At 60.0% G+C, this 22,209-nt stretch overlaps 3 protein-coding genes across 7 annotated transcripts in view; 1 reads left to right on the top strand and 2 right to left on the bottom strand.

Annotated features, from left to right (window-relative positions):
* The first annotated feature begins 691 nt into the window (after positions 1–691).
* Positions 692–9,037, top strand: RUSF1 (RUS family member 1). Its single transcript, XM_083815004.1, has 11 exons — positions 692–814; positions 2,054–2,086; positions 2,188–2,293; positions 3,531–3,632; positions 4,366–4,436; positions 5,131–5,360; positions 6,477–6,534; positions 6,683–6,753; positions 7,503–7,664; positions 8,577–8,657; positions 8,756–9,037. The coding sequence occupies exons 1-11, from the start codon at positions 780–782 to the stop codon at positions 8,869–8,871; spliced, it is 1,065 nt and encodes a 354-aa protein (XP_083671130.1). The 5' UTR covers positions 692–779; the 3' UTR covers positions 8,872–9,037.
* Positions 9,038–9,220: 183 nt separating this feature from the next.
* On the bottom strand, positions 9,221–22,164 carry LOC310888375 (sodium/glucose cotransporter 2-like). Of its 5 annotated transcripts, none has more exons than XM_083815003.1 (10): positions 21,677–22,164; positions 21,151–21,231; positions 19,697–19,893; positions 18,681–18,816; positions 16,554–16,661; positions 15,292–15,442; positions 13,507–13,675; positions 11,717–11,932; positions 10,600–10,706; positions 9,309–9,847 (listed from the first exon to the last, which is right to left on the bottom strand). In XM_083815003.1, exons 1-10 carry the CDS (start codon positions 21,774–21,776, stop codon positions 9,661–9,663), a joined length of 1,452 nt encoding a protein of 483 aa, XP_083671129.1. In that variant the 5' UTR covers positions 21,777–22,164; the 3' UTR covers positions 9,309–9,660. The 5 variants fall into 5 exon arrangements, with proteins under 5 accessions (XP_083671125.1, XP_083671126.1, XP_083671127.1 ...); XM_083815002.1 differs by having other exon boundaries at positions 9,309–9,890; positions 10,613–10,706; positions 21,677–22,159; XM_083814999.1 differs by lacking the exons at positions 15,292–15,442; positions 18,681–18,816 and having other exon boundaries at positions 9,221–9,890; positions 10,613–10,706; positions 21,677–22,157.
* The window catches only part of ITGAX (integrin subunit alpha X), a gene marked incomplete at its 3' end in the record, with an annotated part of 20,136 nt that continues 19,923 nt past the window's right edge, over positions 21,997–22,209 (bottom strand). The window contains exon 18 of the mRNA XM_083815032.1: positions 21,997–22,035. Coding sequence (XP_083671158.1) covers positions 21,997–22,035 — 39 coding nt within the window. The remainder of the gene's footprint in view (positions 22,036–22,209) is intronic.

Below are 22,209 nucleotides of genomic sequence, written 5' to 3' on the forward strand. Positions count from 1 at the left end.
TTCCCAAATTCTTTTTTCCCAAATCTCTCTGATTTCACCCCAAAATCTCCAGATTTCATTCCCAAATTCTTTTTTCCAAATCTCTCTGATTTCACCCCAAAATCCCCAGATTTCATTCCCAAATTCTCTAATTTTCCCTAATCTTCTCTCCCCCCAAAATTTTCAAATTTCATTCCCAAATTCTCATTTTTCCCAAATCTCCCCGATTTCACCCCAAAATCCCCAGTTTTCGTTCCCAAATTCTCGTTTTTCCCAAATCTCTCCGATTTCACCCCTAAATTTCCAATTTTCATGCCCAAATTCTATTTTTTCCCAAATCTCCCTGATTTCACTCCAAAATTCCCAGATTTCATTCCCAATTTCTATATTCTTCCCAAATCTCCCCAATTTCACCCCAAAATCTCCACATTTCTTCCCAAATCCTATTTTTTCCCAAATCTCCCTGATTTCACCCCAGAATTCCCAGATTTCATTCCCAGTTTCTGTATTTTTCCCAAATCACCTCAATTTCACCAAGTTCCCAGATTTCATTCCCAATTTCTATTTTTTTCCCAAATCTCCCAATTTCACCCCCAAATTTCCAGCTTTCATTCCCAAATTCTTTTTTCCAAATCTCCCTGTTTCACCCCAAAATCTTTAGCTTTCATTCCCAAATTCTATTTTTTCCCAAATCTGCCTGATTTCACCCCAAAATTTGGCGATTTTGAATTAAATGTTTGGGGGTGCCCCAAAATTGCCTGATTTCACCCCAAAATGGTGCCCCCGCAGATGGGCTGGGGATGGTGACGCGCATCGCCTTCGCCTGGCTCCAGGGGTGAGCACTGGGGGCACTGGGACGGACTGGGAGGGACTGGGAGGGGTCACTGGGGGTACTGGGAGGGACTGGGAGCACTGGGAGGGGTCATTGGGCTTACTGGGAGGTACTGGGGGTTACTGGGAGGGGTCATTGTGGTTACTGGGAGTTACTGGGAGCACTGGTAGGGGTCATTGGGGGTTACTGGGAGGTACTGGGAGGTACTGGGAGGGGTCACTGGGGTTACTGGGAGGACTGGGAGGGACTATTGGGAGCACTGGGAGGTGAGACTGGTTGTCACTGGGAGCACTTGGGGTGTTACTGGGAGCAATGGGGCCTACTGGCCTATACTGGTTTATACTGGGCCATATTAGTTTGTACTGATCTATACTGGTATGTACTGGTCTATATTGGTCTGTAGCGGTCCATACTGGTCCATATTTATCTGTGCTGGTCTGTACTGGAGCATACTGGTTTATACTGGTCCATACTGGTCTATACTGGTTTGCACTGGATCATATTGGTCCATAGTGGTCCATACTGGTTTATAGTTGTCTATACTGGTTAGTACTGGTGCATACTGAGCTATACTGGCTTGGTTTGTACTGGTCTATATTGGGCCATACTGGTTTATGCTGGTCCATATTGGTTAGTACTGCTCCATACTGGTCTATACTGGTTTGTAGTGGTCTATACTGGCTAGTACTGGTCCATGCTGGGCTATACTGGTTTGGGTTGCACTGGCCCATACTGGTCTATATTGGGTCATGCTGGTTTATGCTGGTTGGTACTGGTTCATGTTGGTTGGTACTGGCCCATACTGACCTATACTGGTTCATACTGGTTTATACTGCTCCATACTGGTCTGTATTGGTTTATAGTGGTCTATATTGGCTACTACTGGTCCATATTGGTCTATACTAGTATGTGTTGTACTGGTCCATACTGGTCTATGTTGAGCCATGCTGGTCCGCACTGATCTATACTGGTCCATACTGGTCCGTACTGATCTATACCAGTCCATAGTGGTTTATATTGCTCCATACTGGTCTATATTGGTTTATAGTGGTCTATACTGGCTACTACTGGTCCATATTGGCCTATACTAGTTTGTGTTGTACCGGTCCATACTGGTTTATACTGGTCTGTACTGATCTATACCAGTCCATACTGGTTTATACTGGTCCATACTGGTCCGTACTGATCTATACTGGTCCATACTGGTTTATACTGGTCCATACTGGTCCCTCCTCCCCGCAGGCCCTCCCTGGACTGCGAGGCCAAGCAATGGCGGTGAGCGACCTCCCCCCCCCCCAAACCCCGCCCCCTTTGGTGGAGGCCCCGCCCCCTTGAGGCCCCGCCCCGTCACGTGACCTTGGCCCCGCCCCCCGCAGGCTGGCCGCTGACGTCATCAACGACCTGGGGCTGGTGCTGGAGCTGCTGGCGCCCGGCTGCGGGGGGGCGGGGCCGCTGCTGCTGGGGGCGGCGGCCATGGCCAAGGTGTGACGTCATAGGGGGCGGGGCCTCGCCGGGGGGCGGGGCCTCGGGTGGGGGCGGGGCTTGGGGTGGGAGGGGCGGGGTTTGGGGGCAGGGCTTGGGGTGGGGTTGGGGGCTGGGGGCGGGGCGTGATGTCAGGGGGCGGAGCTTGAGTGGAGGGGGCGGGGCTTCGGTGGTGGGGAGGGGTTAGGGCGGTACTGGGGGATACTGGGAGGACACTGGGGCGACGTCAGAGGGATGCTGGGGGGACTGGGGTGGGACTGGGAGGCACTGGGGTGGGAGTGAGTGGTACTGGGAGGCACTGGGAGGCACTGGGGTGTTACTGGGAGGCACTGGGTTGTTACTGGGAGGTACTGGGGTGTTACTGGGAGGCACTGGGAGGCACTGGGTGTTACTGGGAGGCACTGGGTGACACTGGGGTGGCACTGGGTGGCATCGAGGTGCCATCGGGGGCCACTGGGTGGCACTGGGATGTCACTGGGAGCTACTGGGGTGCCGTTACGGCGGCACTGGGAGGCACTGGGGTGGCACTGGGAGGCACTGGGGTGTTACTGGGAGGCACTGGGTGTTACTGGGAGGCATTGAGGTGCCGTCGGGGGCCACTGGGTGGCACTGGGATGGCACTGGGAGCTACTGGGGTGCCGTTGCGGCGGCACCGGGAGGCACTGGGTTGTTACTGGAAGGTACTGGGGTGTTACTGGGAGGCACTGGGAGGCACTGGGTGTTACTGGGAGGCACTGGGTGACACTGGGGTGGCACTGGGTGGCATCGAGGTGCCGTCGGGAGCCACTGGGTGGCACTGGGATGTCACTGGGAGCTACCGGGGTTCCATTGCGGCGGCACTGGGAGGCACTGGGGTGGCACTGGGTGTTACTGGGAGGCACTGGGAGGCACTGGGTGTTACTGGGAGGCACTGGGTGACACTGGGGTGGCACTGGGTGGCATCGAGGTGCCGTCGGGGGCCACTGGGTGGCACTGGGATGGCACTGGGAGCTACCGGGGTGCCGTTGCGGCAGCACTGGGAGGCACTGGGGTGGCACTGGGTGTTACTGGGAGGCACTGGGTGACACTGGGGTGGCACTGGGTGGCATCGAGGTGCCGTCGGGGGCCACTGGATGGCACTGGGATGTCACTGGGAGCTACCGGGGTGCCATTATGGTGGTACTGGGATGTCACTGGGGTGTTACTGGGGTGCTACTGGGAGGCACTGGGAGGCACTGGGTGTTACTGGTGTCCCCAGAGCGCGGTGGCGGTGGCGGGCGGGGCCACGCGGGCGGCCGTGGCCGTGCACCAGGCCCGCAGGGAGAACGCGGCCGAGGTGAGCGCCAAGGACGGCAGCCAGGTGCGACTGGTTTGGACTGGGAGGCACTGGGAGGGGCTGGGGGGGCACTGGGAGGGGATTGGGGGGGGCTGGGAGGGGATTGGGCGGGACTGGGAGGGACTGGGAGGGGATTGGGGGAGACTGGGAGGGACTGGGAGGGGCTGGGAGGGGATTGGGGGGGACTGGGAGGGACTGGGAGGGGAACTGGGAGCACTGGGAGGGCAACTGGTTAGTACTTGGAGCGCTGGGAGGGGAACTGGTTCATACTGGGGGGAACTGGGAGGGGAACCGGTTCATACTGGGAGGGCAACTGGGAGCTCTGGGAAGGGAACTGGGAGCACTGGGAGTTATTGGGAGGGCAGCTGGTTCAAACTGGGACCACTGGGATGGGAACTAGGAGGAACTGGGGCGGGAACGAGTTCATACTGGGAGCACTGGGAGGGAAACCAGGCGCACCGGGAGGTATCAGAAGGGCAGCTGGTTCATACTGGGACCAGTGGGAGGGGAACTGGGAGCACTGGGAGGACCTGGGGGGGCAACTGGCTGGTACTGGGAGCACTGGGGGGTGGACCCAGTTCATACTGGGAGGAACTGGGAGGGGGACTGGTTCCTACTGGGAGCGCTGGGAAGGCAACTGGTATTACTGGGAGCTGTATGTGGCCCGTACTGGTCCATACTGGCCCATACTGGTCTGTATTGGTCCATATTGGTCTATACTGGACCTTACTGGTCCTTACTGGTTTATACTGGGCAGGAGACGCTGGTGAACGCCGTGGGCCTGGCGCTGGCGCTGCTGCTGCTGCCCCTGCTGGAGGGGCGGCCCTGGTGCGGGGGCGGGGCTTAGGGGGGCGTGGCCTGTCTGGTGGGCGTGGCCTAAAGAAGGGGACATGGTCTGATTGGTGGGCGGGGCTTAGGGAGGGGGCGGGGCCTCGCCAAGGGAAGGGGCGGGGAGCCCCAGAGGCTCATGGGAAGGTTCCGTGCCCCAGGGGCTGATGGGATACGGGAGGACTTTCACTTTCGTTTCGGTCCGTGGGGAGAAGCTCAGCGATTGGCGGGGGAACCGCAGGGGCTGCTGGGATCGGGGCGCCGCAGGGGCTGATGGGAAGGGGTGGGGAACCCCAGGGGCTCATGGGAAGGCTCCGTGCCGCAGGGGCTGATGGGATATGGGAAGACTTTCACTTCCGTTTTGGTGCTTTCGCTTTCGTTTCTGCCCACGTGGAGAGGCTCCGCGATTGGCTGGCCAACCGCAGGGGCTGATGGGAAGGGGCGGGGGACCCCCAGAGGCTCATGGGAAGGTTCCGTGCCCCAGGGGCTGATGGGATACGGGAGGACTTTCACTTTCGTTTTGGTGCTTTCACTTTTGTTTTTGTCCGTGGGGAGACGCTCAGCGATTGGCGGGGGAACCGCAGGGGCTGCTGGGATCGGGGCGCCGCGGGGGCTGATGGGAAGGGGCGGGGACCCCCCCCCAGGGCCCCGCGCCCCGGGGGCTGATGGGAAACGCCCCCCCCCACCCCCGCAGGCTGAGCTGGGTGCTGGTGGCCCTGCTGGTGGGCGCCCACCTGGGCTGCAACGTGGGGGCGGTGGGGGCCCTCCGCCTGCCCACCCTCAACAGGCCCCGCCTCCGCCTCGCCCTGGGCGGGGCCTTGCGGCCAAGCCCCGCCCACGAGCCCCCGGCCACGCCCCCCGCCGCTGACGTCATCAGCGTGCCCGGCCCGGAGGAGGTCAACCCCCGCGAGCCGCTGCTGCCCGGTGAGTGCGGGGGTGGGGGTGGGGGGCGTCGCCCCGGGGTCACGTGATGTCACCCCCCCCCTTGTCACGTGATGTCACACCCCCCCCTTGTCACGTGATGTCACCCCCTCCTTGTCACGTGATGTCACCCCCCCCGTCACCTGGTGCCACCCAGCGTCCCCCAGTGCCACCCAACGTTGCCCAAGGTCACCCTTGTGTCACCCTTCTGTCACCCGGTGTCACCCCTGTGCCACCCATCGTCACCCCCTTGTCACCTGGTGTCACCCAGCGTCACCCAACGTCACCCCCGCGTCACCTGGTGTCACCCAGTGTCACCCAGTATCACCCCTGTGTCACCCAACATCACCCAACGTCACCCCCGTGTCACCCAACGTCACCCTTTTGTCACCTGGTGTCACCCAACGTCACCCCTGTGTCACCCAGTGTCACCCTCATGTCACCCAACATCACCCCCGTGTCACCTGCTGTCACCCAATGTCACCCAACGTCACTGAACATCACCCTAGTGTCACCCAGTGTCACTCCCGTGTCACCCAACGTCACCCAACGTCACCCAGTGTCACCCTTGTGTCACCTTTGTGTCACCCAACGTCGCCCAGCATCACTCCTGTGTCACCCAACGTCACCCGACCTCATCCTTGTGTCACCCAACATCACCCTTTTGTCACCCGATGCCCCCCAGTGTCACCCAACGTCACCCAACGTCACCCAGTATCACCCCAGTGTCACCCAGCGTCACCCAATGACACCCCTGTGTCACCCAGTGTCACCCAACGTCACCCAGTATCACCCCAGTGTCACCCAACGTCACCCAGTGACACCCCTGTCACCCAGTGTCACCCAACGTCACCCAGTATCACCCCAGTGTCACCCAAAGTCACCCAATGACACCCCTGTGTCACCCAATGTCACCCCTGTGTCACTCGGTGTCACCCAACCTTACCCTTGTGTCACCCAACGCCCCCCAACACCCCCCAACACCCCCCCAACCCCCCCCAACGCCCCCCAACGCCCCCACAACACCCCCCAACGCCCCCACAACACCCCCCAACGCCCCCCAACACCCCCCCAACGCCCCCCCAAATGCCCCCCAACGCCCCCCAACGTCCCCCCCAGGCTTCGGCACCCGCCTGCGCCTCCACCTGGGCGCCCCCCTGCACCGCCTGGTCAAGAGGTGAGGAGGAGGGGGGTTGGGGGTGGGAAATCGGGGGTCTGGGGGGGGGTCCCCAAATCGGGGAGGGGTCCCCAAATCGGGGTGGGGTCCTCAAATCGGGGAGGGGTCCCCAAATCGGGGTGGGGGGTCCCCAAATTTGTCCCCGCAGCGAGGCCGAGCTGAGGAAGGCGGTGGAGTGCGGCACCCGCGACTACGTCATCGTGCTGCGCCCCAGCCGAGGTGGGGGCCCCGAAATTATGTGGGGGGGGGGGGCGAAATTGGGGGGTCCCCAAATTGGGGAGGGGTTCTCAGTTTGGGGGGGGTCCCTAAATTGGGGTGGGGGCTCCGGTTTTGGGGTGGTGGCTCCGGTTTTGGGGTGGGGGGATCCGGTCTTGGGGTATGGGGGATCCGGTTTTGGGGTGGGGGTCCCGAAATTTGTGGGGGGGTCCCCAAAATTAAAGGGGGGGTCCCCAAATTGGGGAGGGGTCCTCAGTCTGGGGGGGGGTCCCCGGATTTGGGGTCCCCCACCCATCGTAGGGGTCTACAATGGCAATGAGAGGGGTCCCAACCCCAACGGGGGGGTCCCCAACTCAATGGGGAGACCCCAACCCAACGGGGGGTCCCAAACCCAATGGGGGGGGGGCTCCTCAACCCAATGGGGGGGGTCCCCAACTCAACGGGGGGGTCCCCAACTCAATGGAGAGACCCCAACCCAACTGGGGGGGTCCTGAACCCAACGGGGGGGGTCATCAACCCAATGTGGGGGTCCCCAACCCATCTGGGGGGTCCTGAACCCAACGGGGGGGGGGTCTCAAACCCCAAAAGGGGGGGTCCCCAACCCAATGGGGGGGTCCCCAACCCAATGGGGGGGTCCCCAACCCAATAGGGAGGGTCTTCAACCCAACGGGGGGGTCCCCAACTCAGTGGGGGGGTCCCCAACCCAACGGGGGGGTCCCCAACCTAACGATGGGTTCCCTGCCCCCCCCCAGGCTGGGTGGGGGTGGGGCTGCGACACGGGGCCCCCCCCGACGCCCCCCTGCGGGCCTGCGCCCACGCCCTGCTGCTGGAGGAGCTGCTGGGCCCCGACCTGCCCCCGGGGGCACCCATGGGTGCTGCCCTGCGCCGCCTGCAGCAGCGCCTGCGCCGCTGCCGTGAGTTCCGGGGGGGGGGGGGAGGGGTCCTCGGGGGGTCTTGGGGTGGGTTTGGGGGGGTCCTGGGGGGGTTGGGGGCGGCTGGGGGGATCCCTAGGGTGGTTTGGGGGGGTCCTCGAGGTGGTTTGGGGGGTCCTGGGGGGGTTGGGGGGGTCCTGGGGGGTTGGGGGGGGTTGGGGGGGTCCTTGAGGTGGTTTGGGGGGGTTGGGGGGGGTCTTTGGGGTGGTTTGAGGGTCCGGGGGGGGGTTGGGGGGGTCCTTGAGGTGGTTTGGGGGGTCCTGGGGGGTTAGGGGGGTCCCTAGGGTGATTTTGGGGGTCCTTGAGGTGGTTCTGGGGGTCCTCAAGGTGGTCTGGGGGGTTGGGGGGGGGTCCCCGCGGTGGTTTTTGGGGTCTCCGGGGTGATTTCAGGGGTCCTGGAGGTGGTTTTGGGGTCCCCGAGGTGGTTTTGGGGTTCTCGAGGTGGTTTGGGGGGTCCTGGGGGGTTGGGGGGGACCCTAGGGTGGTTTTGGGGGTCCTCGAGGTGGTTTTGGGGGTCCTCAAGGGGGACTTTGCTGGTTCCTGGGCTTGGTTTTGGGGCTCCCTGGGGCCATTTTGGGGTGCGGGGTTGGGTTTTTTGCAGTCCTGGGGACATTTTTGGGGGGTCCTGGGGTGGGATTTTGGGGTCCCGGGGTGAGATTTTGGGGTTCTCGAGGGTTTTGGGGCTGTTCTTTGCTGGTTCCTGGGCTTGGTTTTGGGGCTCCCTGGGGCCATTTTGGGGCGCGGGGTTGGGTTTTCGGGGTCCCGGGGACGTTTTTTGGGGTCCCGATGGCATTTCCGGGGGTCGCAGGGTTGGATTTTGGGGTCCCGGGGTGGGATTTCGGGGTTCCCCGCCGGTGACACGTCCCCCCCCACCCCCCGTTGTCCCCCCTCCAGCGCCGGGCTCGGTGCCGTGGGCCGCGGTGGCCGAGAGCTCGCGGCTGTGGGACACCGCCCTTGGCCCCGCCTTCTTACGCGGTACGTGATGTCATCATCATGACGTCATCACCATGACGTCATCACCATGACGTCATCAATCCCGCCGTGACGTCATCGCCCTTCCCGCCCCCTCACAGGCTTGGCCAACGCCGGTTGGCTGACGCACCGGCACCAGCTGGCCCCCGACGAATGGCGGCTCGACTGGGCGGGGCTGGAGGGCGGGGCTTCGGAGGATAAGCCCCGCCCACCTTGACCACGCCCCACCCCACCCCACCGCGCCTTATTTCCCCTAAAACGGCCCCAAAAACGGCGCCCGGGGAGCGCGAGGAGCGAAACTTGCTTTTTTTGGACGATGGGATCAAATTTCCCCAGTTTTGGGGGTGATTTACAAAAACTTGCATTTTTTTTTTCTCTTTTTCCCCCTTCCAGCCGTTTTCAAAAAAGCGAAGTTCGAGGACGGTTTTTTGGGGTCGTTCGGGATGGTTTTGGGGCATTTCGGGGGAGTCTTGGTGTTTTGGAACATTTCGGGGGGGATTTCATCGGATTTGGGACACGCATTTGAGGTTTTGGGGCGAATCGGGGCTTTTAGGACATTTCGAGGGTTCGTAAGTGCTTTGAGAGGATTTCGGGAGCATTTGGGGTTAGACTGAGATGTTTTGGGGTTTCTGAGCGCATTGTGGCGGCGTTTCCGGGTGTTTCTGCTTTATTTGAAGAATTCGAGGGCGTTTTAGGGGCCAAAAGGCGTTTTTGAGGATTTTGGAGGCAATAACAGCATTTTGGGTCATTTTTTTTAAATTTCCGCGGTAGCTCGGGGGGATTTTTTTGGGAGGTATTCCTGACGCTTTGGGGCCAATTACGGGAATTTTGGGGTCATTCTTTTTTTTGACGTTTCTCGACGTCGCGTTTTTGGGGGATTTCGGGGCCGTTTCGGGGCCATTTTTTGAGGCGTTGGGGACGTTTTGGGAGCGGCTTTTTTCGGGAGGGGCTTTTGGGGGGCGTTTCGGGGCGTTTTCGGGCTCAATCCGGGCGATTTTGGGGCATCTCAGGCGAAGTAGCCCCAGAGGAAGACGGCGACGGCCGTCATGATCAGCGCGTTGACGTTGACCACCCGGCCCCACACTGGGTCCTCGGGGGGCGGGGCCACGTACTTGGCCACGCCCCCCGCCCCGCCAGGCTCCGCCCCCTGGCCGCTTGGCTCTGCCCCCTGGCCGCTTGGCTCCGCCCCTTGGCTGCTCGGCTCCGCCCCTTGGCCGCTTGGCTCCACCTCCACGTCTGGAAGAGGAACGGGAGCGACGTGGCCGTGGGGTCCCACCTGGACCCGTGGTGGCCCCGAAGCCACCAAGGCCACCGTGGGTATCCCCAAGGCCACTGTTGGTGTCCCCAAGTCAACGTTGATGTCCCCAAGGCCACCCAAGGTGTTCCCAAGGCCATCATTGATGTCCCCAGGGCCACCACTGATGTCCCCAAGGCCACCCAAGGTGTCCCCAAGTCTACGCTGATGTCCCCAAGGTGTCTCCAAGGCCATCATTCATGTCCCCAAGGCCACCCAAGGTGTCTCCAAGGCCATCATTCATGTCCCCAAGGCCACCCATGGTGTCCCCAAGGCCACCGTTGATGTCCCCAAGCCACCACTGATGTCCCCAAGGCCAATGTTGGTGTCCCCAAGTCAACACTGATGTCCCCAAGTCAATGTTAATGTCCCCAAGGCCACCCAAGGTGTCCCCAAGGCCCCCCAAGGTGTCCCCAAGTCAACGTTGATGTCCCCTAGGCCACCGATGGTGTCCCCAAGGCCATCATCGATGTCCCCAAGCCACCGTTGATGTCCCCAAGTCAACGTTGATGTCCCCAAGGCCACCATTGATGTCCCCAAGGCCACCATTGATGTCCCCAAGGTCACCCAAGCTTTCCCCAAGGCCACAGTTGATGTCCCCAAGGCCACCGTTGATGTCCCCAGGGCCACCCGTGGTGTCCCCACGGCCACCCGTGTCCCTTACTCTGCAGCTGGACGTCCCCATCCAGGGGTGGCTCCTTGTCCAGGTCGTCCCGCGGCTCCTGGCTGTGCCGGAGGCTGAAGACCAGGCGGTGGAGCTGGGGACGAGAGGACGGGGGGGGGGGGGGGCGGTGTCACCATGGTCACCTGGGTCCCTCGTCTTCCTCCCGTGGTTCCCCAGTCCCTCATCTTCCTCCATGGCCGCTTGAGTCCCTCATCTTCCTCATCTATGGACACTCGGGGCCTTCATCGTCATCTACAGACTCTTGGGTCCCTCATCTTCCTCCATGGACACTTGGGTCCCTCATCTTCATCCTCTATGGACACTCGGGTCCCTCACCATCATCTACCAACAATTGGGTCCCTCATCTTCCTCCGTAGACATTGAGGTCCCTCATCTTCCTCCATGGCCACTTGAGTCCCTCATCTTCATCATCTACTGACACTTGGGTCCCTCATCTTCATCATCTATGGACGCTTAGGTCCATCATCATCATCATCTACAGACACTTGGGTCCCTCATCTTCCTCCATGGCCACTTGAGTCCCTCATCTTCCTCATCTACTGACACTTGGGTCCCTCATCTTCATCATCTATGGACGCTTAGGTCCATCATCATCATCATCTACGGACACTTGGGTCCCTCATCTTCCTCCATGGCCACTCGAGTCCCTCAGCTTCATCATCTACAGACTCTTGGGTCCCTCCTCTTCCTCCATGGACTCTTGGGGCCCTCATCTTCCTCATCTACGGACACTCAGGTCCCTCATCATCATCATTGGATACTTGGGTCCCTCATCTTCCTCCATGACCACTTGAGTCCCTCATCTTCATCATCTACAGACACTTTGGTCCCTCCTCTTCCTCCATGGACTCTTGGGTCCCTCATCTTCCTCATCTACGGACACTTGGGTTCCTCATCTTCCTCCATGGCCACTAGAGTCCCTCATCTTCCTCCATGGACTCTTGGGTCCTTCATCACCATCTACCCACGCTTGGGCCCCTCCTCTTCCTCCATGACCACTCGTGTCCCTCTCCCCCCTCCCCACGCCCCTCCCCCTCCCCGTGTCCCCCCCCCCACCCCCCCCCCCCGCCCCACATCACTCACGTGCCGCCGGGGGATGGGCGGGTAGCAGAGCGAGACGGCGATGACGATGGCGCAGGTGGCGAGGAAGAGGACGATGGCGAAGTGCAGGTAGTGGAGGCCGCAGATGAAGGCCGGGCAGCGCCCGGGGGCCTCGCACGTCCCCGTCCCCAGCACGAACTCGGGCACCATCCGCACCAGGCCCAGCACCAGGCCCAGCACCAGGCCCCAGAAGGCGCCCTGGGGGGGGGGAGGAGGGGGAGGAGATGGGGCATGGGGGTCACATGGGGGCCACTTGGGTCCCCTGGAGGCCACTTGGGTCTCCTGGAGGCCACTTGGGTCCTTTGGAGGCCACTTTGGTCTCCTGGAGGCCACCTGGGTCCCATGGAGGTCACTGGGATCTCCTGGAGGCCACTTGGGTCTCCTGGAGGCTACTTGGGTCTCCTGGAGGTCATTGGGATCTCCTGGAGGCTACTTTGGTCCCATGGAGGCCATTTGGGTCCTCTGGTGGCCACTTGGGTCCTTTGGAGGCCACTTTGGTCTCCTGGAGGCTACCTGGGTCCCATGGAGGTCACTGGGATCTCCTGGAAGCCACTTGGGTCTCCTGGAGGCTACTTGGGTCCTTTGGAGGCCACTTGGGTCTCCTGGAGGCCACTTGGGTCCTCTGGAGGTCACTGGGATCTCCTGGAGGCCACTTGGGTCTCCTGGAGGCTACTTTGGTCCCATGGAGGCCATTTGGGTCCCCTGGAGGCCACTTGGGTCCCCTGGTGGCCACTTGGGTCCCCCAGAGGTCACTTGGGTCTCCTGGAGGCCACTTGGGTCCCCTGGTGGCCACCCGGACACCTTGGTCCCCTTCGGTGCCACCCGGGTCCCCTTGAGGCCAGCTTGAACCCCTGGGTTCCTGGGTCCTTCATCATCATCTACAACACTTGGGTCCCTCCTCTTCCTCCATGGCCACTTGGGTCCTTCATCATCATCATCTATGGACACTTGGGTCCTTCATCATCATCTACGGACACTTGGGTCCCTCCTCTTCCTCCACGGACACTTGGGTCCTTCATCATCGTCATCTACAGACACTTGGGTCCCTCATCTTCCTCCATGGCCACTTGAGTCCCTCAGCTTCATCATCTACCCACACTTAGGCCCTTCCTCTTCCTCCATGGGCACTTGGGTCCCTCATCTTCCTCATCTACGGACACTTGGGTCCCCCATCATCATCGTTGGATACTTGGGTCCCTCATCTTCCTCCATGGCCACTTGAGTCCCTCATCTTCATCATCTACAGACACTTGGGTTCCTCATCATCATCTACAGACACTTGGGTCCTTCTTCATCATCATCTACCAGCACTTGGGTCCCTCCTCTTCCTCCATAGACCCTTGGGTCCCTCATCTTCATCATCTACAGACACTCGGGTCCTTCATCATCATCTACAGCCACTTGGGTCCCTCCTCTTCCTCATCTATGAACACTTGGGTCCCTCCTCTTCCTCCACGGACACTTGGCTCCTTCTTCATCATCATCATCATCATCATCATCATCATCATCATCATCATCATCATCTACGGGCACTTGGGTTCCTCCTCTTCCTCCATGGCCTCTTGGGTCCCTCATCTTCATCATCTACAGACTCATGGGTCCCTCCTCTTCCTCCACAGCCTCGTGTCTCCATCTTCGTCACCTACAGCCACTTGAGCCCCCTCCTCTTCCTCCCGGGACCCTTGGGGGTGGGTCCTTCATCACCACCCCCAACCCCTCGGGCCCCTCCTCTTCCTCCCCGCCCCCCCCCCCCGCCCCCCTCCCCCGCTCACGGGCTCGTTGACGCGGGGCACGAAGATGGCGAGGAAGAAGACGGCGGCGACGGGCGGGCTCAGGAAGCTGCCGACGGCCTGGATGTAGTCGAAGAGGCGCCCGCCCTGTGCCACCTCCACCACCGGCAGCCAGGCCAGGCTCAGGGCCACCAGCACCACCATCCACAGCCTGCGGGGACACCGGCGTCACCCCCCCCCTCTGGTGGCACCTCCTCGGCCACCGTTGGCCGTGGTCGAGGGTTGGCCGTGGACCTGTGGTGGCCCTGTGGCCCTATGGTGGCCCTGTGGTGTCCCTGTGGTGGCCCCATGGCCCTATGGTGTCCCTATGGACGTATGGTGGCCCCGTGGACCTATGGTGGCCCGGTGGCCCTATGGTGGCCCTATGGACCTATGGTGGCCCCGTGGCTCTGTGGTGGTTCTATGGACCTATGGTGGCCCCGTGGTGGCCCTCTGGACCTATGGTGGCCCCGTGGCCCTATGGTGTCCCCGTGGTGTCCCCATGGCCCTATGGCAGCCCTGTGGTGGCCCCATGGCCATATGGTGTCCCCGTGGCCCTATGGTGCCCCTATGGACCTATGATGGCCCCGTGGTGGCCCTATGGACCTATGGTGGCCCCATGACCCTATGGCAGCCCTGTGGTGGCCCCGTGGCCCTATGGTGGCCCTCTGGACCTATGGTGGCCCCCATGGCCTTGTGGCAGCCCTGTGGTGGCCCCATGGCCATATGGTGTCCCCATGGCCCTATGGTGGCCCTATGGACCTATGATGGCCCCGTGGTGGCCCTATGGACCTATGGTGGCCCCATGGCCCTATGGCAGCCCTGTGGTGGCCCCGTGGCCCTATGGTGGCCCTCTGGACCTATGGTGGCCCCCATGGCCCTATGGCAGCCCCATGGCCATATGGTGGCCCCGTGGCCCTATGGTGTCCCCGTGGTGTCACTATGGACCTATGGTGGCCCCACGGTGGCCCCACGTCCCTGTGGTGGCCCTCTGGACCTATGGTGGCCCCGTGGCCCTGTGGCGGCTCTATGGACCTATGGTGGCCCCATGGCCCTATGGTGTCCCTGTGGTGGCCCCGTGGACCTGTGGTGGCCCTCTGGACCTATGGTGGCCCCGTGGCCCTGTGGTGGCCCCATGGCCCTGTGGTGTCCCTATGGACCTATGGTGGCCCCATGGCCCTATGGCAGCCCCGTGGTGGCCCCATGGCCATATGGTGTCCCTGTGGCCCTGTGGTGGCCCTATGGATCTATGGTGGCCCCATGGCCCTATGGTGTCCCTGTGGTGTCCCCATGGACCTATGGTGGCCCTGTGGCCCTATGGTGTCCCTGCGGTGGCCCTGTGAACCTGTGGTGGCCCTCTGGACCTATGGTGGCTCTATGAACCTATGGTGGCCCCGTGGCCCTATGGTGTCCCTGTGGTGGCCCCGTGGCCCTATGGCGGCTCTATGGACCTATGGTGGCCCCATGGCCCTATGGTGGCCCCATGGCCCTATGGTGTCCCTGTGGTGGCCCCGTGGACCTGTGGTGGCCCTCTGGATCTATGGTGGCCCCGTGGTGGCCCCATGGCCCTGTGGTGTCCCTATGGACCTATGGTGGCCCCGTGGTGGCCCCATGGCCATATGGTGTCCCCATGGCCCTATGGTGGCCCCGTGGTGTCCTCATGGTCCCTACGGTGTCCCCATGGCCCTATGGTGGCCCCACGTTCTCCCCACAACCCCACGGCGTCCCCGTGACCCCACGGCGTCCCCACGGTGTCCCCCCGGTGTCCCCCACCCCCCCCGTCCCCACCTGCCGGCCACCAGCAGGTGCCGCTGGCTGGCGCGGGGCCGCAGGCGCTGGTAGACGTCGAGGGAGAAGATGGCGCTGGCGCTGGCGAAGATGGAGGCCAGCGAGGACATGAGGGCCGCCAGCACCGCCGCCAGCATCAGCCCCCGCAGCCCTGCCGGGGGGGGGGTGGGGCGGCGTTAATTAGGCCGGCCGCTAATTAGGGAGCCCCCGACCCGCCGTGGCGGGCCTCCGGTAGGGCCACAGAGGTCATAAACGGGGGTTAATGGCCGCTAATCTGGGGTTCTTGGGCTCTAATCTGGGATTCTTGGCCTCTAATATGGGATTCTTGGCCTCTAATATGGGATTCTTGGCCTCTAATGTGGGATTAATGGCCTCTAATATGGGATTAATGGCCTCTAATATGGGATTAATGGCATCTGACGTGGGATTAACGGCCGCTAGTATGGGATTAACGGCCGTTAATATGGGATTATTGGACGCTAATGTGGGATTAATGGCCTCTAATCCGTATTAATGGCCGATAAACTGGGATTAATGCTGCTCATCTGTATTCATGGCTGCTAATGAGGGATTATTGGCCACTAATCTGGATTAATAGCCTCTAATCTGGTACTATTGGCCACTAATGTGGCATTAATGGCTTCTAATATGGGATTATTGGCCACTAATCTGGTTTTAATGGACTCTAATGTGGATTAATAGTCGCTAGTCTGGATTAATGGCCGCTAATATGGGATTGTTGGACACTAATCTGTCATTAATGGCTGCTAATATACGATTAAAGGCCAATAATATGGGATTAATGGCTGCTAATTAGGGATTAATAGATCTAATAACGCCTTAATAGGCATTAATAATCCCTTAATAACCCTCAATTACCACTAATAATCCATTAATAACCCTCAATTACCACTATTAACCCCCAATAACCTTCGATTACCACCAATAATCCCATAATAACCCTCGTTTACAACTAATAATCCCCTGATAATCCTCGATTACCACCCATAATCCCCTAATAACCCTTTATTTACCACTAATAATCCCCTAATCCCTGATTACCACTAATAATACCCTAATAACCCTCAATTACCACTAATAATCCCCCAATAATACCCTATTAGCCACTAATAATCCGCTATTAATCCCCTATTATCCACTAATAATCCCCTAATAATGCCCATTACCACTAATAATCCCCTAATAACCCTCAATTACCAGCGATAATCCCCTGATAACCCTTGATAATCCCATAATCCTACCGGGGGGCAGCAGGGTGAGGACAAGCCGCGGATACGCCACGTTGGAGCAGCCCACGGGGGAGCCGCAGGCGCGCTGGCACTCCTCGGGGTCTGTACAGCCCACCACGTCTGCAGGAGGGTGGATTAAGGGATTAGGGGGCGGGATTAGGGGGAATAGGGGTCGGGTAAACGGATGAGGGGAGGGATTAGAGGGACTAAAGGCGAGATTATGGGGGTTAGGGGCGAGATTAGGGGTAGTTAGGGGCGGTACTGGGGGATTAGAGGGCAGGATTAGGGGGTTTAGGGGTGAGATTAGGGGGAAAAGTGTGGGATTAGGTGATTTTAGAGAGGAGTAGGGGTGAGATTAGGGGGTTAGGGGCAGGGGATTAGGGGAATGAGGTTGCATTAGCTCATTTTAGGGAGGATACTGGGCAGGATTAGGGAATCGTGTGGGATTAGGGATGTAATAAAACGGTATTTGGGGGATTATTGGCGGGATTAGGAAATTTGATGGGATTAGGCGAGTTTAGTGGGGATAATGGGTGACATTAAAGGGATTATGAGTGGGACTAGGGGAATTATGTGGGATTAGGAGTGCACTTAGATGGGTTTAGGGGAATGATGTGGGATGAGGCAATGTTAGGGGGGACTGGGGGGATTAGAGGCACGATAAAGGGGATTATATAGGATTAGGGGTGTGATTGGGGGGGATTAAGGAGATTTTTGGTGGGATTAAGGGAATTTTGTGGGATTAGAGGGGACAATGGGTGGGATTAGGGGGATCATGGGCGGGATTAGGGGTATTATCTGGGGGTTAGGTGTGGGATTAGTAGATTATGGGCAGGATGAGGGGGATTATCTGGGATTAGGGGCGTAATAAAGTGGGATTTGAGGGATTAGGGGCGGGATCCTTGGGTTCCATGAAGGGCGGCCATCTTGGGCGGTGGCCATCTTGGGTGGCCATCTTGGGCGGCCATTTTGGTCAGTGGCCATCTTGGCTGGCCATTTTAGGTAGCCATTTTCGGTAGCCATCCAGGGCGGCCATTTTGGGTAGCCATCTTGGGCAGTCATTTTGGGTAGCCATTTTAGGTAGCCCCATTGGGCAACCACCTTGGGCGGCCATCTTGGCTGGTGGCCATTTTGGGTGGTGGCCATCTTGGGCAACCATTTTGGTCAGTGGCCATCTTGGGCGGCCATTTTAGGTAGCCCCTTTAGATAGCCCCACTGGGCAACCACCTTGGGCAGCCATTTTGGGGAGCCATGTTGGGCGGCCATCTTGGCTGGCGGCCATCTTGGGCGGCAGCCATCTTGGGCGGCGGCCATCTTGGGCAGCGGCCATCTTGGGCGGCCATTTTGGGTGGTAGCCATCTTGGACGGCCATCTTGGGCAGCCATTTTAGGTAGCCACTTTAGGTAGCCCCACTGGGCAACCACCTTGGGCAGCCATTTTGGGGAGCCACGTTGGGCGGCCATCTTGGGTGGCGGCCATCTTGGGCGGCGGCCATCTTGGGCGGCAGCCATCTTGGGCGGCGGCCATCTTGGGCGGCGGCCATCTTGGGCGGCGGCCATCTTGGGCGGCCATTTTGGGTGGTAGCCATCTTGGGTGGCCATCTTAGGTAGCCATTTTAGGTAGCCACTTCAGGTAGCCCCATTGGGCAACCACCTTGGGCAGCCATTTTGGGTAGCCATGTTGGGCAGCCATTTTGGGTAGCCATTTTAGGTAGCCCCATTGGCAACCATCTTGGGTGGCCATTTTGGGTGGTAGCCATGTTGGGCAACCACCTTGGGCAGCCATTTTCAGTAGCCATCTTGGGCGGCAGCCATCTTGGGTGGCAGCCATCTTGCGCGGCAGCCATCTTGGGTGGTGGCCATCTTGGGCGGCAGCCATCTTGGGCTGCCATTTTGGGTGGTAGCCCCATTGGACAACCACCTTGGGCAGCCATCTTGGGGGCAGCCATCTTGGGGGCAGCCATCTTGGGGGCAGCCATCTTGGGGGTAGCCATCTTGGGCGGCAGCCATCTTGGGCGGCAGCCATCTTCGGCAGCAGCCATCTTGGGCGGCAGCCATTTTGGGCAGCCATTTTCAGTAGCCCCTTCGGGCAACCCCCCCTGGGATTTGGGCTACCGGGGTAGGCCGGGTGGGCACGCACCGGGGAAGAGGAGGCGGGCGGCCATGCCGGGCAGCACCATGAGGAAGACGGGCAGCACCTTCAGGTACCCGCAGAGCACGCAGCCCGCCCGCACGTGCAGCAGCGAGCGGCCCGCCAGGCACCGCTGCACGATCACCTGCGGACACCAGTCGCTCCCAGTAACTCCCAGTAGCTCCCAGTTCCTCCTAATCCCCTCCCAGTCCCGCCTAAAACCCCTTCCGGTAGCTCCCAGTCCCTCCAAAAACCCCTCCCAGTAGCTCCCAGTCTCTCCTCCTAATCCCCTACCAGTAACTCCCGGCCCCTCCTAATCCCCTACCAGTAGCTCCCAGTAACTCCCAGTCCCTCCCAGTAGCACTCAGTTCCTCCTAATCCCCTCCCACTCCCTCCTAAAACCCCTTCCAGTAGATCCCAGTAGCTCCCAGTCCCCTCCCAGTAGTATCCAGTCTCCTCCCAGTAGCTCCCAGTCCCTCCTAATCCCCTCCTAGTAGTTCCCAGTCCCTCCCAGTTGCTCCCAGTTCCCTCCCAGTCCCTTCCCAGTAGCTTCCAGTCGCTCCGAATCCATTCCCAGTAGCTCCCAGTCTCTCGTAATCCCCTCCTAATCCCCTCCCAGTAGCTTCCAGTCCCTCCCAGTAGCTCCCAGTCCCCTCCCAGTAGCTCCCAGTCCCCTCCCAGAAACTCCCAGTCCCTCCTACAACCCCTTCCAATACCTTCCAGTCCCACCCAGTAGCTCCCAGTAGCTCCCACTCCCTCCTAAAACCCCTTCCAGTAGCTCCCAGTCCCTCTCAGTAGCTCCCAGTCCCTCCCAGTAGCTCCCACTCCCTCCCAGTAGCATCCAGTCCCCTCCCAGTAGCTCCCAGTCCCTCCTAAAACCCCTCCCAGTAACTTCCAGTCCCTTCTAATCCCCTTCCAGTCCCCCCCAGTCCCTCCCAGTCCCCTCCCATCCCCTCCCAGTCCCCCCCAATCCCCTCCCATCCCCTCCCAGTCCCCCCCCACCCCCTCCCAGTGCCTCCCAGTACCTGGTCGGTGCACCAGTACCACCCGGCGGTGACGCCCAGCCCCAGCAGCAGCCCCGGCCAGGGCAGGTCGGTGCCGGGGGGGCGCAGCAGGCGCAGGGCCAGGGCCCGCGGCGAGGGGCACGGCCCCGACGCGTTGTGGGGCAGCGCCAGCGGGAAGCGCTGCCACAGGGACGGCAGCCCCCCGACCGCCGACAGGGCTGCGGGACCAGTAAGAACCAGTAAGAACCAGTAGGAACCAGTATAAGCCCCTATGGACTGGGATAAACCAGTACAAAGCACTATAAACCAGTAAAAACCAGTATAAACCAGTGCTAACCAGTATGAGAGAGTAGAGCCCACTATGGTCCAAACCAGTATGGAACACTAGGAACCAGTACAAACCAGTATAAACCAATACTAGATGCTATAAACCAGTAGAAACCAATATAAACCTCTATAAACTACTATAAACCAGTACAAACCAGTATAAACCAGTGCTAGCCAGTATGAGAAAGTAGAGCCTGCTACAGTCCAAACCAGTATGAAACACTAGGAACCAGTACAGACCAGTACAGACCAGTATAAACCAATATAAACCAGTATAACCCAGGACAAGACACTATAAGCCAGTATAAATCACTATAAACCAGTACAAACCAGTGCTAACCAGTCTGAGAATGTAGAGCCCACTATGCTCCAAACCAGTATGGAGCACTAAGAACCAGTACAAACCAGTAAACACCAGTATAAACCACTATAAACCACTACAAGCCGATATAAACCACAACAAACTAGTATGAGCCATTAAGATCCAGTGCTAACCAGTATGAAAAAGTAGAGCCCACTATGGTCCACACCAGTATGGAGCACTAAGAACCAGTATAAACCAGTATGGAGCACTAAGAACCAGTATAAACCAGTATGGAGCACTAAGAACCAGTATAAACCAGTATAAACCAATATAAACCACTACAAGCCACTATAAACCACTACAAACTGCTACAAACCAGTATGAACCAGTGCTAACCAGTATGAAAAAGCAGAGCCCACTATGGACCAAACCAGTATGGAGCACTAAGAACCAGTACGCACCAGTATAAACCAGCATAAACCAATATATATCAGTATAAGCCAGGACAAGCCACTATAAACCAGTAACAAACCAGTATGCACCAGTATAAAGCTGTACTGCCCAGGATATCCAAACCGGTATGAACCAGTATAAACCAGTATGCCCTGACATCTGCCTCCCAGTCCCTCCCAGTCCCTCCCAGTCCCCTCCCAGTCCCCTCCCAGTCCCCCCCAATCCCCTCCCAGTCCCTCCCAGTCCCCTCCCAGTCCCTTCCAGTCCCCCCCAATCCCCTCCCAGTCCCTCCCAGTCCCTCCCAGTCCCCCCCAACCCCCTCCCACCCCCTCCCAGTCCCCCCCCACCCCCCCCACCCCCCCCCAGTCCCTCCCAGTGCTCCCAGTCCCACCGTAGGCGGCCAGCACCGAGGCCCCCCCCACGATCACCAGCGTCTGCACCACGTCCGCGTACATCAGCGCCGCCAGGCCCCCTGCGGGCCACGCCCCCTTTAGGCCACGCCCCCTTCAAGCCCCGCCCCCACGCGACCACGCCCCCACAAGCCCCGCCCCCATCTGGCCCCACCCATTTAAGCCCCGCCCCTCAACTGCCTCCCCACCCACTGCTCCCATCCCTTTAGCCCCGCCCCCTTTAGGCCCCGCCCCTTGACCCCACCCTACGAAGCCCCGCCCCCGGAGCCCCTCCCCCTTAAGCCCCGCCTCCCGTAACCCCGCCCCCTTAAGCCCCGCCCCCTCCCCCTTCCCCACCAACCTCCCACCCCCTTAAGCCCCGCCCCTCCCTTTAAGCCCCGCCCCTCGCGCGTTACCACTTCCGGCCCCGCCCCCTCAAGTCCCGCCCCCTCCTTTAGCCCCGCCCCCCTCCTTTGGCCCCGCCCCCTCCCCGGAAGCCCCGCCCCCTCCCCTTAGCCCCGCCCCCACCGGTGGCGGTGTAGAGCCCCGTGGCCACCAGCAGGGCCCCGACGGAGGTGTAGAGCTCCCAGCCCAGCGCCTCCCGGATGAAGATGGCGCCCGAGAACATGTCCACCTGCGGGGACCCGAAATCCCCTCAATTCACCCCAAAATATCACCCCCAAACCCCCCAGAACCCCAAGGCCCGGAGTACGCGGCCGTAAAAACCCCAAATCCCAGAAATCCGCCCCAAATCCTATAAAGTACCGCCCCAAACCCTATAAAAACCCCGAGTCCCATAGGACGTGTCTACCTGGGGGACCCAAAATCCCCTCAATTCACCCAAAATATCACCCCCAAACCCCCCAAATCCCATAGAACATGGCTACCTGGGCCATAAAACCCCAAATCCCAGAAATCCGCCCCAAATCCCAGAAAGTACCCGCCCCAAATCCTATAAAAACCCCAAGTCCCATAGGACGTGTCCACCTGGGTGACCCAAAATCCCCGGAATTCACCCCAAAATATCACCCCCAAACCCCCCAAAACCCCAAGGCCCGGAG

The sequence above is a fragment of the Anser anser genome (genome assembly GCF_964211835.1).
Source record: "Anser anser genome assembly, chromosome: 34".
NCBI classification, from domain to species: Eukaryota; Metazoa; Chordata; class Aves; order Anseriformes; family Anatidae; genus Anser; species Anser anser.

Excerpts from the sequence above, each read along its gene's own strand:
- RUSF1 (XM_083815004.1), top strand. The coding sequence starts at position 780 with ATGGTGACGCGCATCGCCTTCGCCTGGCTCCAGGG. Across the intron at positions 5,361-6,476 it reads CCGCGAGCCGCTGCTGCCCG|GCTTCGGCACCCGCCTGCGC; the intron begins GTGAGTGCGGGG and ends CGTCCCCCCCAG. Across the intron at positions 6,535-6,682 it reads CTGCACCGCCTGGTCAAGAG|CGAGGCCGAGCTGAGGAAGG; the intron begins GTGAGGAGGAGG and ends TTGTCCCCGCAG.
- LOC310888375 (XM_083814999.1), bottom strand. The coding sequence starts at position 21,776 with ATGTTCTCGGGCGCCATCTTCATCCGGGAGGCGCTGGGCTGGGAGCTC. Across the intron at positions 21,232-21,676 it reads GGGGCTCTACACCGCCACCG|GGGGCCTGGCGGCGCTGATG; the intron begins GTGGGGGCGGGG and ends CGTGGCCCGCAG. Across the intron at positions 10,707-11,716 it reads CGCCCATCCCCCGGCGGCAC|CTCCACCGCCTGGTCTTCAG; the intron begins GTGAGTGATGTG and ends TCTCGTCCCCAG.